The 18,955-nt window shown below is 36.9% G+C and overlaps 1 protein-coding gene across 2 annotated transcripts in view; it reads left to right on the top strand.

Moving 5' to 3' along the window:
• LOC106872469 (conserved oligomeric Golgi complex subunit 3) overlaps window positions 1–18,955 on the top strand; it is a 56,697-nt gene that overhangs the window by 16,075 nt on the left and 21,667 nt on the right. For both annotated transcript variants that reach the window (XM_014919477.3, XM_014919479.3), the window contains exons 9-17: window positions 1,827–1,953; window positions 3,086–3,177; window positions 6,705–6,810; window positions 8,240–8,273; window positions 10,237–10,397; window positions 12,557–12,722; window positions 15,887–15,996; window positions 17,506–17,595; window positions 18,327–18,447. In XM_014919477.3, the coding sequence (XP_014774963.1) occupies window positions 1,827–1,953; window positions 3,086–3,177; window positions 6,705–6,810; window positions 8,240–8,273; window positions 10,237–10,397; window positions 12,557–12,722; window positions 15,887–15,996; window positions 17,506–17,595; window positions 18,327–18,447 (1,007 nt within the window). The remainder of the gene's footprint in view (window positions 1–1,826; window positions 1,954–3,085; window positions 3,178–6,704; window positions 6,811–8,239; window positions 8,274–10,236; window positions 10,398–12,556; window positions 12,723–15,886; window positions 15,997–17,505; window positions 17,596–18,326; window positions 18,448–18,955) is intronic.

Consider the following 18,955-nt stretch of genomic DNA (forward strand, 5'->3'; position numbering starts at 1 on the left):
TTGTATTTCTTTCAACACGTATCCACATCAAGAATCTTGCACACGAAATACACATACGGAATATTTTGATATTAGATGGTATTTTTTGACATTCATTTTTTGTCGTAGTACAAATTGGGATAACTCTTTAACCCTTTAGCATTTAAACCAGCCATACCCGGCCAAAATATTCTGCCTCTTTTGTGTTCAAACTGGCCAGATCCAACATCTCACACCCACGCTACAATGTCATTGTAAAAATAAACAAATCACAACATCAAAATCTCACAGCAATGAGATAATGCTTGATTAATTCAAAACAATGTGAATAAATTAGCATTATATTTGACAGAGTAATCTGAATGTTTAAGGGTTAAATTTATGATTTTCTTGAAATGCCACTATCAATGTTATTATATCTGTTTTCTTATGTTACCATTTCTAGTACTAATATTGCTTATCTCCATGCATCTCAGTCATACACTCTCACATCAGTGAGTTACAATGTTACTACGCCTTATCTAACTATTTTGACCCCAACTCTTACTTTGTCTATCTTTGCTTTCCCATGTCATGCTACTGTTCTCTTTATCCTTCCTTCTTATTTGGACCTATGACATTGGTAACTATCATAGTTGCTTTTTCGGTTTTACAAGAACTTGACCTTTCTTGTAAATAAAAATTTCATGTCTAACAAGCCATGTTTCACTCGATCCTCTTCACCTGCTAGGAAGGAAAATATTTGTTATGCTCTTGACCTTTCTATCCTTAGCTTACTTAACTCATATTTTTTGTTATTATTGCAAACATTTGATAAACAAGTTATGTTCTGGTATGGACGATAATCAAAAACCAAACCCTTTTTTTTTGCATAACGAAAAAACCTTCCTGAATTATATTTCCTTTAGTGATTTGGTTTTAGAAAGTTGTTGTTCATATCCATGTCAGTCCCAACTAAGCAAACCTATGATGGAAAGTGTTCCTATTGTGACCATACTGTTTCTCTTAATGAACAATATTTCAAGGGCTGCTTTATCTCATGTGTCCTTCCCATTTTAAGATGGTAGGGTGTGGTTTGAGAGAGATTTGGTTGCTTTTTCTTGAAAGCCCTGTAACCATGATTACATTTGGACTACTCTTAACTCCAGAAAGTATTATAATGTTACTGTTGTTCAAAAATCTCTCTATAGCCATTCTTTTCCTCCTTGGAAGTGTTTATTTTAAGACACCATCGTATATTTTAATCCCTCATAATTCTTCTGTCTCAGATCTCTTCAGTTTCACATGTCTGAGCATATGCTTTAGTTGATAGCTTGTAGTAACGCTGTGCGCATGCGTAGTCTCACGCATGCGTGGAATTCAACAACCAAGCTTTCCCGCTTCATTCTGTCTCTTTCTTGCTGGCCAGAGATTGAGCAAGGACGTGTTTAGCTGTCTCTCTCCATCTTTCGAACTTACGCTAGACAGCTTGCTCACATCTACATACCAACATCCCAACAACCATGCTCACACACACAGAAGACGTCTCAACTAACAAGAACTAATGATGTATATATTAACCACCTTAAAATAAATAATTGTTATGTTGATAGTCTGGAGTTCAGCGTTCCGTTATATTCTTAATTTTATATAGGAAAGTCAGGTATACATCTAATGATGTATAACCCACTTTCCTATATGCTGTAGTGAAAGTTTGCCTACTTTTAGCAGTAATTCTTTCAAATCAGTCGTCTTATTTACTAAAGTTTATAATAATTCCCTTCTATTATATTGTCTATTCATTGCTATTGCTCACTTAATATTTATGAAATTATAACAACATCTCTGTGATTAATTTTATGCTGTAGGTATGCTCAGATCTTAAATGATTGTCACCAGTGCTATTTCTCCCAACGAGAACTACTTCTTGGGCCTAGTGTTGAGTCTACAATTGCTGATCTTGCTGCACGATATCAACGAGACCATTGCGCTTTGGTATGTGCTATTCTTTTCCTTACTTAACATTTGAAATTGAGTTGTTCTATCCAACTAGATTCTGTTGTATGACTTTTATTCTAATACCAAGCTGAATCCCTTCTACATTATTTCAATTTTTAGATTTCTTTCTTCTTTTCAGACTTATGAACGAGTAAAGTTGGGTAATTTCCAGTGAACTGATTCCCTAACCTGGTTTTGATTTCTATCTGTAGCTGTTTCATTTCATTTATGTTGTTAACGCTTTTGCTGCAAAAGGCCTGAAATATCATGCCTTTTGTTTTATCTCTTACTTGTTTTCAGTCATTGGACTACAATGACTGTAACAAATAAAAGACAGGAGATAAACTACTGTGGATGAACAAAGCGAACTGAAAAAGATAAAATTTTGACATGGTGCATAATATGCAACTGTAAAACGAGCAGTCAGGAAAAACTTTAGACAGTGAAATCAATCACCATTGTGAATATAAAAATCAATGGCTTGTTTGTTCCTACTGTTCATTCATTATATGACTATCAAAATATGGAGCTCTCTTGTTGATTGTGATCTGCAGGTCTGCTTGTAAATCCAGGTGATTTCTAAATTTTGTCTTGATTGACAAAGGAGAAATCATCATCATCGTTTAACGTCCGCTTTCCATGCTAGCATGGGTTAGACGATTTGACTGAGGACTGGTGCAACCGGATGGCTAGAATATGTATACTCACAAATATGTCATTGCTTGTGTAATGAGAACACAGTTTGGGGGTCATAATCTCATCAGGATTAACTCCACATATATAGAATGTACCTAATTATGTAAAACTTCAGTTTTTGATATGCTTCATAGAATAATGTTATTTATAAGAGTTAGATAATAATTTTATTTTGGGAAGTAATTTTAATAAAATATATACTTTGTCACACTCATTAAAATACTATCTCATGCCCCCAAAATGTGTAGGTACCCCAAGTTGGGAACCCTTGTGCTAGTTCATCTACTTCATACCAACTAATTTGTGCTTTTTCTTTTTCAGGTTATTATTCTATGTAAGCTGATGTTTTACATAAACTCGTTTCAATACATATTTCATTAGATTTTCTTTTGTAATTAAGAGAACTGACTTTGCTTCCATTTGTCTCCAACAGATGCGCAGTGGTTGTGTTTTTATGGTGCACGTGTGTGAAGATGAAAGCCAACTTTATTTCAATTTTTTCTCAAAACCATCACCATTACTTGAGTAAGTAAACTGGTAGATTACGATATCATACATTATTCTTAAGATTGTGAATGTAAAGTTTTTATATTAATGGTTAGCCACTGTCTCTTGCACTTAATTATCTTTATACTATGAAGATAGCCAGCTTATCAACAGAAGCATTGAATAGAATATCTAACCATGTATATTGTGATAATACTGTCCCAAAATTTAAGACTTGTAATCTATATTCCCCACTTTAAAAACAATAAGAAAGTTTTTGAATTTTATTGTTTTATGCTTTCAACAAAATGTCTGCTGTATGGCCATTTGTGGCAAGTACAGTATGATATAGTTAACAAATATAGGAGGTAATTATTCCATCTGTTTTTAACAGGCAATTATTTTTTATGATTTTAAACTACCATTTTTAAAATGAAAAACTAATTAGAAATAACTATTTGATACTGTCTCCATAACTTGCCTCACAATCCCAAATAAAAATGGAGATCATCATCATCATCATCATCATCGTTTAACGTCCGCTTTCCATGCTAGCATGGGTTGGACGATTTGACTGAGGACTGGTGAAACCGGATGGCAACACCAGGCTCCAGTCTGATTTGGCAGAGTTTCTACAGCTGGATGCCCTTCCTAACGCCAACCACTCAGAGAGTGTAGTGGGTGCTTTTACGTGTCACCCGCACGAAAACGGCCACGCTCGAAATGGTGTCTTTTATGTGCCACCCGCACAAGCCAGTCCAGGGGCACTGGCAACGATCTCGCTCGAAAATCCTACAGGAGCCAGTCAGGCGGTACTGGCAACGGCCACGCTCAAAATGGTGCATCTCATGTGCCACCCGCACAAGAACCAGTCCAGGGGCACTGGCAACGATCTTACTTGGCTTGCCGGGTCTTCTCACGCACAGCCCATTTCCAAAGGTCTCGGTCCGTAGTCATCGCCTCGGTGAGGCCCAATGTACGAAGGTCTTGCCTCACCACCTCAGCCCAGGTCTTCCTGGGCCTACCTCTTCCACGGGTTCCCTCAACTGTTAGGGTGTGGCACTTTTTCACGCAGCTATCCTCCTCCATTCTCACCACATGTCCATACCAGCGCAATCGTCTCTCTTGCACGCCACAACTGATGCTTCTAATGTTCAGCTTTTCTCTCAAGATACTTACACTCTGACGGGTATTCACATTGACATTACACATCCAACGGAGCATACTGGCTTCATTCCTTGCGAGCTTACGTATGTCCTCAGCAGTTACAGCCCATGTTTCACTGCCATGTAGCATGGTTGTTCGTACGCATGCGTCATACAGTCTGCCTTTTACTCTGAGTGAGAGTCCCTTTGTCGCCAGCAGGGGTAAGAGCTCTCTAAACTTTGCCCAGGCTATTCTTATTCTAGCAGCTACACTTTCAGCGCACCCACCCCCACTACTAACTTGGTCGCCCAGATAGCGGAAGCTATCGACTACCTCTAGTTTTTCACCCTGGAATGAGATAGAAGTTGTTTCCTGTTTGTTTGCAGTCTTTATTGCACCTGAACATCTGCCACAAACAAAAACTAACTTGCTAGTTAACCTGCCTTTGATGTTGCTGCACCTCTTATGTGTCCATAGCTTGCACCGGGTACATCTTATAGAGTTACTACCTACTCCTTTTCTACATACTGAGCAGGGCCATCTACCTGAAGGGGTTTGTGTTTTATCTACCTTCCTACTTATTAGGATTTTGGTTTTAGCTAGGTTGACTCTAAGGCCCTTCAATTCTAGACCTTGCTTCCACACCTGAAACTTCTCCTCTAGTTCTGATAGTGACTCCGCAATTAGGGCAAGGTCATCAGCATAGAGGAGCTCCCAGGGGCAACCTGTCTTGAACTCCTCTGTGATTGCCTGGAGGACTATGGTAAATAATAGGGGGCTGAGGACGGAACCTTGGTGGACCCCTACCTCTACCCGGAATTCATTGCTGTACTCATTTCCAACCCTCACCTTACTGGCCGCATCTCTGTACATGGCTCGCACAGCTCTCACTAGCCATTCTTCTATCCCAAGTTTCCTCATTGACCACCAGATAAGGGATCGGGGGACCCTGTCAAAGGCTTTCTCCATGTCAACGAAAGCCAGGTACAGAGGTTTATCCTTGGCTAGGTATTTCTCTTGCAACTGTCTCACTAGAAATAAGGCATCAGTAGTGCTTTTACCTGGCACGAACCCAAACTGCATCTCATCTAAATTGATTCGCTCCCTAATTAGTTGGGCTATGACCCTCTCTGTAACTTTCATAACCTGATCTAACAGCTTGATGCCTCTGTAATTATTTGTATCTAAAGCGTCCCCTTTACCTTTGTAGCAGTTGACTATGATGCTGCTACACCAGTCATAGGGTATGACTCCTTCGTGTATCACCTGGTTCGTAATACGGGTGACTAGGCTATAGCCAACACTGCCAGATATTTTGAGCATCTCTGCAGTGATTCCTGATGGGCCGGGGGCTTTCCCGGTCTTCATACTCTTAATTGCTTTATCTACCCTGGTACTATCAACTCGGATAGCTGGTCCCTCTATTGGGTCGACATAAGGCAGGCTCTCTTTCTCCCATTCATTCTCTTTATTAAGCAATCTATCGTAGTGGCATCTCCAGACCTCTTTCTTTGCATCCTCATTTAATGCAAGCGTACCATCATCCATGCGAACACATTTCTCTCCTACAACATCACTATTCTCTCTCCTACACTGTCTTGCAACACGAAATCCCTCGAGTCTTTGGTCCTCACGGCGCAGAACATTGGCAAATCTTTCCTTATCTGCTTCCCCTCTGGCTAAATAAACCTGTCGCCTAGCCTCCCTTCTGGCACATTGGTACAATTCCCTGCTACCACCGTTCTTCCAGTCCTTCCAAGCTTGTTTCTTTTGTCTAATAGCCCTGTCTACCTCCTTGTTCCACCACCACGTTACTCTGGGTTGGGAGGGGACCTTACACCACCCACAAATCTGGTCGGTGGCTTTTAACAGGTTGTCCCGCAGAAATCTCCAATTGTCTTCCACGTTGTATGATGCTATATCCCCTTCTATTTCGTTAAATGCTTCAAGTAACTTGTCTCTAAGTCTCTGTCCGTTTGCAGGGTCTTTAAGCTTCCACACCCTTCTTCTCCAAGCCTGTCTAATTCTGGGCACCCATTTTGCCTTGATCCCAAAGTAGATAAAGTTGATAATTCATTTAAAGTCCATGTTTAAATAACTCCTATTTTTGGTATAGGTGCACTAATAATGAGAGATTTTCCACATGGTTCTTCAATCTATTTGAAAAAGAAGCAAAATCTTCTTCATGTTCAACCTTATCATGTTGATATAGAAGGATCACATTGAATAATCTAATCCTTATAATATACAGTGCTTGAGATTAGGATGAGAAGGTCCTGGTTGGGATGCTTTTGATCATAGGTCTAAGCACTCATGATTGAGTTGAGATTAAACAACAACAAAAATGTAAATTTTTTTAATATCTAAATGAAATATTACATATTAATTTTTTTCTGACTAATCTCTTTTATGTTTTGTAGCCAAATGCTTGAGAAGTTATGTACCAACCTTTATGATGTATTCCGTCCGCTGATAATTCATATTAATCACTTGGAAACACTAGCAGAACTCTGTGCAATCTTGAAAGTTAGTGACATTTTATTGTTTTTTAAAGTAGTTTTCAGTTTGATTTATAATACTTGTATTGAGGTTTGAAACAGACATTCTTTCATTTTTCTCTGAAAGCTTTCACAGGAAACCAATATTACATAGTAATTAAGTCATTATAATTTGTTATAAGTATTAAACTTTGGAAATTAGACCATCCAACATATATAAATCAGTGTCATGCATGACACTCTCAACTCTTGAGTTACTTCATTACAAAAATCCGTAATCATCAGATGAAACAAAATTACAAACAGAACAATATCCCAAAAATATGGCAGGGATGTAGCTGAAGTCTGTTGAGGCTAATTATGAAATTTCTTCCATATTCTTGGAATATTCTTCTGTTTGTTAAATTATGTTTCATCTGATAATTACGGTTTTTTGTAATGCAGTAATGTTCTCATCTTTCTGTTAAAAAATGCTTCAGGAACAGCTGTAATGAACTGACAGTTATCCATTCTCTGTTATTATTCATTTGATTATAATACACCAAGGGGATTTATGACTTATTGGATACCCTAGAGTATACCAACAATGTACAATTCAACATAACGCATGCTTTGGACCAGTCCCTAGGCACTAAATAGTCATAGGGTGGGGTACACAATCAGAATATCCTATTTGATATTTATCAACCATAGGCTGAACCACAAGTTTATCCAACCCTGTCTGGTGCATATCTTTTCAAATATCTTATTCTATCTGAATCCTTATTTTACCACACACACACACACACACACACACATACATAAACACATGCGCGCACACACGCACACACACACACACACACACACACGCACACACACACACATACACACATATATATATATATATATATATATATATATATATATATATAAATCAAAATAAGCAACACGGATTTCAAAGATGATTGCAGTACGCACGTTTCATGCTACTCCATTTATTTAAGTAATGCGAGCATCGTCTTTGAAATCCGTGTTGCTTATTTTGATTTTTTGATCACCTATCCTTTTGGAATGGTTTTTGTATAATATAATACCATACCATACAATATTCTGGTGCCTACACATAAGTACCATATTCAATCTTGAATCTATATATATATATATATATATATATATACACACTGTGATTTTACACATGTGTATACACATTTATACACACAAAGAGTTGAACAATGGGTTGACAATATTTATTTCTGTTGCTGCTTCATTTAAAATTTTGATCATACTAAGGTTGATCTTTCTTTGCATCCTTTCAACTTTGATAAAATAAGTAATGCTAGTAGCATATGTTGCAGTCTGTTTGATTGACTATAAACCTTCCCTTGTAAAAGTTCTCTTTGTATCAAGAAACCAATACTATTTAACCTATTTCATATTTCTCTAAACAACATACAATGTAATGTTTGTTTTATTTATAGATTGAAATGATTGAAGAGCATGTACGAAATAACCGTAAGTTACATCATCATTACAATCTATGTTATATGCCATTTTACTCTTTTGCTGCCAACTCTTGTGAAATCCATTCTGATTCTAAGATTCTGATACAAAATAATCTGTTTTAACCCTTTAGCATTCAGATTATTGTGAAATGTAATGTCTGGGGCTGGTGCCACATAAGAAGCACTGATGCTAGTGCTACATTAAAGGTACCCATACACTCTGTAAAGTGGTTGGCATTAGGAAGGGCATCCTGCCATAGAAACCATGCCAAAACAAACAATGGAGCCTGGTGCAGCCCTTGGTATTTACCGGTTCTGGTCAAACTTTCCACCCTGTGTCTGCATGGAAAACAGATGTTAAATAATGATGATAATGATGATGATGATAATGATTGATTTAAATTAATCGTGGCTTATCTCGTAGCTTCAAGATTTCGATGATTTGATTCTTAATTTTTGAATAACATTGAAGGGTAGGTGTGCAAGGTTCAGTATATATTTAGTTTGAACATAAGACAGGTGGAATATTTGGGCCAGATATCACTGATTTAAATGTTAAACAGTTAAGTGTTCATATTTAAAGTGTTGCTTCCATCATAATTTTATGGAGTAACCATTTGATATACCAAATATCATTTGAACATTAGAATATGTGCAATAAATATGTGATCATCATCATCATCATCATCATCGTTTAACGTCCGCTTTCCATGCTAGCATGGGTTGGACGATTTGACTGAGGACTGGTGAAACCGGATGGCAACACCAGGCTCCAATCTAATTTGGCAGAGTTTCTACAGCTGGATGCCCTTCCTAACGCCAACCACTCAGAGAGTGTGATAATTCTATTAATTAACAGAAATGCATGGGTAGTGAAAATACTGTCACTAAAAGGTTCAGTGTAATTCCTCTTTATTAAGCATTTGCATAATATGCTAATTATAAAATTATTTATAATTAGCATATTCCAGCATAGGAATTCAATGTAGCATTGATGTATCAGCTAAAGGGTTAGTTTGTTTGTCATCATCTGTTATTGTAAGGACATCACTGTATATTACTCAAGAATCATATCAGCTGAGCTGTAAAATAGCTGTATTGTACTGTTGGTTATGACCAGGAGTAGAAAGTCCCTTTGCTTTCTGCTCAACTCTGGAACCAAGGATTAAGCAGTCTCAGTTGTTTCCATAGCTGCAACTGGTGGTACCATGAAAGCACCACCTCACAATGGCATGCTGTTGTTACTGTTATGTGTTCTGTTCTTTCCCTTCTGTCTTCACCAACTCTTCTGAACAGAAAGCTCTTAAATGACTTTTATTACCACACGTAAAACTGCTAGTTTTTATGTCCTGCGCAACCAACCTCGATGTCTTTGTCTCTGCTTCTACTTCAAAGTACAGCTCCAGAATCTTTTGTGGACTTGGTGGGAGGTGTCATCATGATTTTTTTGTTTTACAGACCCCCACCTAATTGCATATCATAAAAGATCACATCAGTGCTGACCACTGCCTCTATTGTGCCACTTAGGTTGTAATGAAATTAGGATCAATATTGTCTCTAATGTCTTTCTGGGTGATCCTTGTATTTCTTTGTCCCATATATAGTGAGATTACCTCATGGGGCAGGTGTACAGTGCTTGTCTTGGCCTGTCTTTTCATCCTTTTCTCACTTTTAAAAACAATGCATATAGTTCCGTATTCCCTTTCCCACCTGATATAGGAAATCACATGGTAGCCCTAGCTACTTCTACATTTTCTTCAGGGGGCACAAAGAAAACCTTTGTAACTCTGTTAATATTATTCATAATATATTTTTGATGTTGTCTGCTAACAATATGGAGAAAAGCCAAATGGAAAATTGAATCCACCAACTTCCTCCTCTTTAGTGCTTTGAAATTTTTTGTTTGAATCTGAAAAAGAATATTGTTTTTAAAATCTTGAAGATATTTATTTACTGAAAATCTTTTGTTGTAGCTCAAGAACTGAAGGCCTTTGAGAATATTTGCAATCAAATGCTTATGGATGTTCAAGAGCGACTTGTTTATAGAACATATATCTACATCAAGAATGATATCTTCATGTATAATGCTGCATCAGGAGATTTAGCATATCCAGAGAAGCTAGAAATGATGGAGGTAAAGAACATAAAGCTACCCTTTAAAATATTACATAATTATTTCAACTGTGTGCTAATTCATTTCCACTTGTCGTGTTTGTTATGCCACTTTTCTAAAAAGAGAACAGTTCTAATACAATTTTCTAGGTAAAATGAACTAACAAAGTAGTCTCTTTATAATTACTCATCTTGCTAGTAATAGATGCCAAATCTCTCTTGGATGACACTCTATTATTTTAAAAATGGATAAAACAATTTGACTAATGTAGTTCTAGATGCATTATGTCTGAATAAGAGATAGGTTAATTATGGTTGGAATGGCTTCCATTGTAGATATGCTAGATCAGAGCTAGCTTGGAGTTAAACTACAAGCTGATACAATTTTTTTTTTAAATGGATGCTTCTAATTTTCTCAGTTTAGGCTTAATTCAGTTTTGAGTATTAATGTGCCCAGTTGTAGAAAGAATGCTTAAATACAAAACTAAAGAGTGGATAAGATTTTCTTCTGCATTCACAGCTCAATAAAGTATTGTCATCATAGTTGAATGAGACTTCTTGAAACAGTTGTCTACAGTTGGACGCCCTTCTTGATGCTAAGCTGTGTTTGTTTTCAAGTGAGGTTCTCTACTATTCCACTGGTTTTTTGCATGTCAAAACTGCTGGATTACTGTTTATGCAGACATAAATGTCACTTCTGCTCAAGAGGTGTTGCTGCAAAGCCACTACACATCAACACAGATAAAGACACATATACACACAAATGTACAGGCACACATGCACCCATACACACATTTATTTATATTTGTATATATGATGGGCACTTTCCATTTACCAGATTAAATTCACAAAGCATTAGTCAACTTGAGACTTTAGAAGACACTTGTCCAAGGTGTTACACAGTAGGACTGAATGCAAACCCATATAGTTGTGATGTAAGTTTAACCACTCTGCCTATAGTTATACCAGTGCCTATCATATGTATTTGATATTGCAACTCTTATGGTCAAAGAGTTGTATGTAATTGAGTAGGTGCAGGCATGGCTGTGTGGTTCAAGCTTCCTTCCTAACCAAATGGTTTTGGGCTCAGTGCATAGCACCTTGAGCCCTGGGCCAAGTAAAGCCTTGTGAGTGGATTTTGTAGATGGATAGTGAAAGAGGCAGTGTGCAAGTGTGTGTGTGTGTGTGTCCTTTTCTTGAAATAGTGTGATAGTTGTAAGAAATGTTTCAGTCAAACAAGCAGAGTCCTTCTAATCTGCTGTGTAAACATATCCATTCATGGGGTGCTACTTATCTTGCTTTGAAATATGGAAGGGTTTGCAACAGGAAAGGCATTCCACCACAGAAAATCTGCCTTAGTAATTTCCATTTGACCTGTGCAAGCTTAGAAAAGTGGATGTAAATAGTATAATGACGAGTAAAGCTATTGATTTTGATAGGGGTACCTGTATGAAATGAGTTAAATGTAGGACTCAACTGTGATTCATATTCTATATCAACTGCTACCTAGATAAGCAGGTAGGGTTGAGTGAGATGAGTGGAAGGTTGTGGTTTGGGAATGAGTTTGAGAATAGTTCTCTGTTGTTTCCTTTTAGTCTACAGGTGAACTTGAACTGCCCACTGCTCACTGCACAATAATCAACACTCGCTGATTGTATGACGTTCCTGTTTTGTGCAGCTACAATATTTTCTCTGTAAATAAGAAAGCTTATTGTAGTGTTATTAAATGTCAGGTCATGAAAATAGGATTCACAAAACATCACAACATATTTATAATGAGTTTCTGGATCCATATTTTGATGTCTATGTGTTAGGAAAAACTGAATGAGATAGTCATTGAGGTGAATACAGAAAAAGAAAGCCACCTTCCACTCAGTCAAGAGTCTTTTTCTTTGTTTTGTGAGTTACATGGCAACCTCACTAGTGTTGGTGTCATGAAAAAAAAGAAAAAAGGCTTGCAGTGCTTTCTCATAAAGTGGTTGGCATCCAACCTTAGAAACAAACTATATTGAGCTCAGTGCAGTCCTCTGACTCATTGGATCCTATCAAACTGTCCAACCCATGCCAGCATGAAAGAGAGACTCTAAATGTTGTTGATTATTCATTTGTCATTTTATAAGTTATTTATATTTATAAAGAATTTTAAAACATCCTGCTCCATTTTCTTGTTCTATTTTGCAGAGTATATCAGAAAACATTAGGAAAACTCAACAACACTCAAGAAGTGCATCGAATGCTTCAAGCACAAGTATGGAAGTTGCTCAGATAACTGCTGTTCAAGAATCAACAGAGGAGAATAAGAAAACTGACAGTGATGGCTTCACTGAAGTTATAGGTCCATCTACAGGTATTCGTTTATTGTCACTGGTTTCAGCTATTGGACTTCTGTCTTTTTGAAGCATTGCTTTCACAGCAATTATATTAAATCCAGTCAATATTTCAGTCTGGTACTTAATTTGTCAATCTGTATTTATAGATGGTGAAGTGGCTGAATCATTAGAGCATTGAGCAGGATGCCTTGTGTTGGTTGCTATGTTTTGGTTGTTACTTTTAACCAAGATCTTGCTCTTTTCTGGCCTTATTTCCATCCTGTATGCTCCTGATACTTTTCCCAGTCTGATGGTAATCTCCTGTAGTCCCCTTTCACTGCTTCATAACAGGTTAATGTCATCAGCAAAGTGCAGGTAGGAAATGGGCTGTCCTCCAGTGGAGACAGAGAGAGATGAAGGCCTTGAAGTATCTCCTGCATGATGTTTTCCTGGAAGATGTTGAAAAGCATATGAGAGAGGAGACATCCTTGCTGAACACCTACTGTTGTCCTGAAGAATTCTCTGGTGTTGTTCAGGAGAACTGCACTGCTTGAATTTTCATACAGGATGTCTTGTAGTGTTGGTTACTTCGATGAGGTTGTTGTCAAAGTTGCAATTCTTCATCATCTGCTACAGCCCATTGCACCAAACATGGTCAAGGGCTTTTTTTGAAGTTGAAGTTGTGATAGAGATCAGATTGGTGCTGCAGATGTTTCTCAGTCATCATCATCATCGTTTAACGTCCGCTTTCCATGCTGGCATGGGTTGGACAGAGTAAAATTGAATATTAAATATTTGTTCCATAGTAGTCTGCTTTTGTTTTGACCAAGGACAGCAGATCTCAAAAAGAGAGAACAATAAGACTCAGCCTCATCTCTTGCCATGTCAAAGTTGAACACCATGTGGAAAATTAATTTCATTAGTTTTCCAACAAGACTCAAAATGTACAAGTCCCTGGTGACTTTGATCCTTCTATATGGGTGTGGGAGCTGGACTCCTTCAGCTGACATGGAGTGAAGAATCCAGGCATTTGAGCACAAGTGCTTCAAAAAGCTGCTACACATCCTGTACATAGAGCACAAAATGAATAGCTTTGTCAGGCAGAAAGTAAACAAATACACTGGCAGGCAAGAACCTCTCCTTGAACAGGTAAAAAGATGAAAGCTTTCATGGTACAGTCACCTATCCAGCAACAGCTTCTTATCCAAACCATTGTTCAGGGCACAGTCGAAGGTAGGCAGACAGAGAAGATCCTGGTTTGACAATGTCAAAGGCTGGACAGGTTACAAGACTGTGAACCTGCTTCTCATGACAGAGAACTAACTAGTGGTGATGACTGGCTGCAAAAGCATCTAGAGTGGCATCCCAATGAGATCTTGATGATGATTAAAAAAGTGTTAATCCAGTGCAGTAGATTAGAATTGTAATAATGTCAGACTGAATACATTGTAGTGTTTGTTCTGACTTTTTGCATTCTAAGTTCAAATACTGCTGTGGCTTACTTAATCCTCTGATTTGGTTAACACCACCACCTGACACTTAAAGTGCATTTGGGCCAGATCTCTAGTTTGAGGATACCTTCCTCCTTTTTTCTCATCAATCTTGGGGACCATGTGAAGTGTTACACTCATCATGGGCACTGCCTTTCTTTCTGACTAAAAGATGGGAGAAAAATAGGTAAACAGAAAAGCAGAATCTTACCATTTCCTTGCGAAAAGGATTGTAAACTTCATGCATTATTTTACACCAGTATATGCACACATGTACATGCGCATACATGCACTCACGTACACACACACACACACTAGATGCAGCTGAACTGCTTGCTTTGGAAATGAAATCATCAAGAATGTGTTTTTAGAGGCTTTAAACTAGTAGAGGTAAATTTATCTGGTCTTTAGATCAGTTTTGTATTTATTTACACTTGAACATGTTATCTTGAGGGTATGTTCTGGCATCTTGTCTCCACCTAATCTACCTCTCTCTCTCTCAGGCACCTCTCCAGCCATCCCCATCAAGCCATGTAAAAATGCAAGTTAGTCATGAATCTTCTCTACAACAATAAGCCTCTTACTCTCCCTCCTGTCATATTTTAACCTTTCAACATCTTGCATAAAGTAACCACCTCTATTCGGCTTCTCAATTGAGAAGGCACTTTGGTCTTGTGAGTTGTGAAGTAACAAAAAAAGCACCCATTGCACTCTATAAAGTAGTTGGTAAAAGGAATGACATCCGGCCAGTTCCTTTGTCTATTAGTAATATTGCTAATGAGATAGGTGGTGAGCTGGCAGAAGCGTTAGCATGCTGGGCGAAATTCTTAATGGTATTTTGACTGTCTTTACATTCTGAGTTCAAATTCTGCTGAGGTCAACTTTACCTTTCACCCTTTCGGCTTCAATGAATTAAGTACCAGTTGCATACTGATGTCAATCTAATCAACTGGCCTCCACCCCAAAAATTTTGGGCCATATGCCTAAAGTAGAAAAGAATATTGCTGACAAGATTCTTAAAATGATGGTAGGCAGTGTTTGCAGCTTTTGTTAGTATAACAGAATTTTCCATTTTGCTTTCTGTATGGTTTATATTAACCTGCATTAAAGTTATATTGAGGAAATCAGCTGTTGTGATATTAGTACTTGCACTGATATTAAGTTCAGATTTTTTAAAAAACAAACTAGATCTTTCCTTATTCTGTTAAGGTTGTGTCTATTTAAGCTTGCTTCCCAGCTTGTGGTTTCTGGTTCAGTCCCACTACATGGTATTTTGAACAAGTGCTTCCTACTGTAGCCTCAAACTGAACAAAACCTTGTGAGTGGATTTGGTAGTCTGAAAATGAAAGAAGACCATTGTGCATGTATGTGTTTATGTCCCATGTCTTGACATTGTGTGATAGCTATAAATGAGTGTTGTTTGTCTTGCTTGGAAACAGGTAAGAGTTGGTAACATGCAGGGCATCTGGTCACAGGAAATCTGCCTCAACAAATTGTCTCTAACCCATGCAAGCATGGAAAAGTGAATGTCAAATTGATGATGGTGATTTTTAAAATAGTAGACTTAATATATTTTGTTATGTAACTGATATGCTAAAGAATTCTGGCATATAGCTATTAGAGTAGCAAATATTCAAAGACTCTGTAATACTGAAATCAATGAAATGTTCGGTGGTTTATGAATTTTGAAAACATTCCTATTCTATTTTCAGAAACTCACTCGTCTTCAATGCCCATGTCACCTGCTGATCTCCATGGTATGTGGTATCCAACAGTAAGAAGAACTTTGGTCACTTTGTCTAAACTCTATCGGTGTATTGCAGTAAGTTGAATTTTTAGTTGAAGCAAGTTTAACTCTGTGTGTGTGTGTGTGTGTGTGTGTGTGTGTGTGTGTGTGTGTGTGTGTGTTTGTGTGATTGGGTGTCATGTGTATGTGTACATTTGTGTATCTACAGGTGAATATTCCTGTGAATATTCTTCTCAATGTATGTGTTTAATAAATTCATCTTACACTTATTATTCACATTGTGTTTATTATACATAAATGGCAAATCTTATCAAGTATTTTACTCCATATGAGTTTGTATTTTGTGTCAAATTTGTAGAATTTACATTAGTCATAGTGCAGATTAGTAGGAATGAGGAAAGCCATCTTGTACTGTATTTCTTGTTTCATATTATCAACTTGAAAGGAAGAGTTTATAGATTAAATGGCTATAATAGAAGATGAGATAAGAGTTCTTTATTATTCACTTAGGTAGTAAGTGTGGAGGCACAATGGCCTAGTGGTTAGGGCAGTGGACTTGCGGTCGTAGGATCGCGGTTTCGATTCCCAGACCGGGCGTTGTGAGTGTTTATTGAGCGAAAACACCTAAAGCTCCACGAGGCTCCGGCAGGGGATGGTGGCGAACCCTGCTGTACTCTTTCACCACAACTTTCTCTCACTGAGCGAAAACACCTAAAGCTCCACGAGGCTCTGGCAGGGGATGGTGGCGAACCCTGCTGTACTCTTTCACCACAACTTTCTCTCACTCTTATTTCATGTTTCTGTTGTACCTGTATTTCAAAGGGTCAGCCTTGTCACACTCTGTGTCATGCTGAATCTCCCCCGAGAACTACATTAAGGGTACACGTGTCTGTGGAGTGCTCAACTACTTGCACTTTAATTTCACGAGCAGGCTGTTCTGTTGATCGGATGAACTGGAACCCTCGTCGTTGTAACCGATGGAGTGCCAATGAGGGTAGTAAGTAGCACAAACTTTTGAATGCCTGACACAAAATGGTTTGTGCTATATAGTAACATCCCTTTATGTTCTGAGTTCAAATCTTGCCTAGGACAACTTTACCTTTCATCCTTTCATTATCAGTTAAATATATACCAATGATATACTGAGTCAACTTAATTGATTGTACACTCCCTTCTGAGAGAGAAATCTTGATTTACATTCACCCAGAACAATAGAATGGTAGAAGTGCTGATGTAGTAGGTTAAAGTAATATCTTACAGTGTTTAGGTTAAAATGCTTCAATTTTGAATTCCGATCTCACCAGTGTACATGTCTAAGGCCTTGTGTTAATGTAAAAAGAATATTTTTTTCAGACTGTGAATGAAAAGATACTATGTATACAAGATACAATGATGAAAGATCCTGTGATAAATTGAAAGAAGTAAACTTCTGTTTCATTAACTAATTAGTAAAGAGTTATTTTAACAATTTAGCATATGTATCTTATTTTGTTTTTATTTGCATTAATAACTGCTGTTATTTTCTATGCTATTTTGATGTTTTCTGCATTAGTAGTGCATAATTTTATGTTCCAATTCTTTCAGCGAACAACATTCCAAGGACTTTCACAGGAAGCTCTACAATCTTGTATAAAAAGTTTAAATGTTGCTAAAGAAGGTATTGTCAAACGAAAGGTAAATTTTCTTTAAGTAAATTTTTACTTACAATTGTGAAAATTGATCTTTAAATGATTATAACATTTTGTGACTCACCCAATACTAATATTTTGGTTTGGAAATCAAGTATTATAATATTAGTAATTATAATGATAGTAAGTCCAAATTCATAAAAAGTACTTACTAGCTCATTCCTTATTGCATCTATGTCATGTCCATTTGTGTCATCAAATTTTATTTTATATGTTCTGTAAATCACGTTAGAAAAATTTGCTAATTGTTACAAAAATGTTTAAATATTTTCCTCAACTAAATAACCTAGTTTTGACATCTTTTCTAACTAGTCTGAACATGTCTGCATATATTAAGTTAGGAGGATAACATTTAAATATTAGAAAGATTTTTCTTAAGCTTTGAAACAGTTATTGGTATAAATCCATGTTTAAGGTTCTTGTTTCTGCCTTGAGTATGATGATTTAATTTAGTGTTATAATCATTGATATATTATTTCTAGACTAGCATTACTCTTCTTAAATGACAATAAAGCAGGTTAGAATAAAGAGAAAATGGCTTTATAAAGCATTGATCGCATTGATAATTACTTTGGTGGTTTAGAGAACTAAGAAGAATTGAATGCAAATTACATCAATAAACTAGTCTACTGATTTTTCTATTTCTTTCATAACTCTTTAAAAGTGAGACATGTCAAAACTAATTCAGCAACATTGCTTTTCTTTCGTTTTTTAAAGACCTTACTAGATGGTCAGATGTTTATGATAAAACATTTACTGATTCTACGAGAACAGATTGCACCATTCCAGGCTGATTTTAGTATTAGAGAAACATCATTGGATTTTAGCAAAATGAAATGTGAGTTACTATTGAATTTTTTGTTTTTAACTATCATTAATATTCTCAGTTGCTGTTTGACTTTAGACCAGCCCTGATGTAGCAGATTTTGACCAAAAGTGTTCCAACTGTTATATATATATAAGGAACTCAGGATCATATTTTTCAGTGACAGGGTGTGACTTGAAAGAAATTTTGCTGCTATTTCAAGCAGATCAACTAACCATTTGGAGGCTCCCTTATTGGCTCATTCTCAATTAATTCATTGTGTTAGCATTTGATTAAAGTGTTGGTGACAAACAATATACATTAAAAAGTCATTTAGTTGCCTCTTTATTTATTTTAAAAAATTATCTAAAATCTATTTTCATCATAATTAATCATTCTACTTAATCATAAAAAGAAAACTGATAGTGACTAGCTGCCAATATGAATACTCTCTCTCTCTCTCTCTCATGCACATGCACGGAAAGAGAGAGAGAGAGAGAGCTATTCAAATACAAAGAATTCCCTGAATATACAAATCTAA

The sequence above is a fragment of the Octopus bimaculoides genome, chromosome 3 (assembly GCF_046866305.1).
Source record: "Octopus bimaculoides isolate indiv1 chromosome 3, ASM4686630v1, whole genome shotgun sequence".
Classification (NCBI taxonomy): Eukaryota; Metazoa; Mollusca; class Cephalopoda; order Octopoda; family Octopodidae; genus Octopus; species Octopus bimaculoides.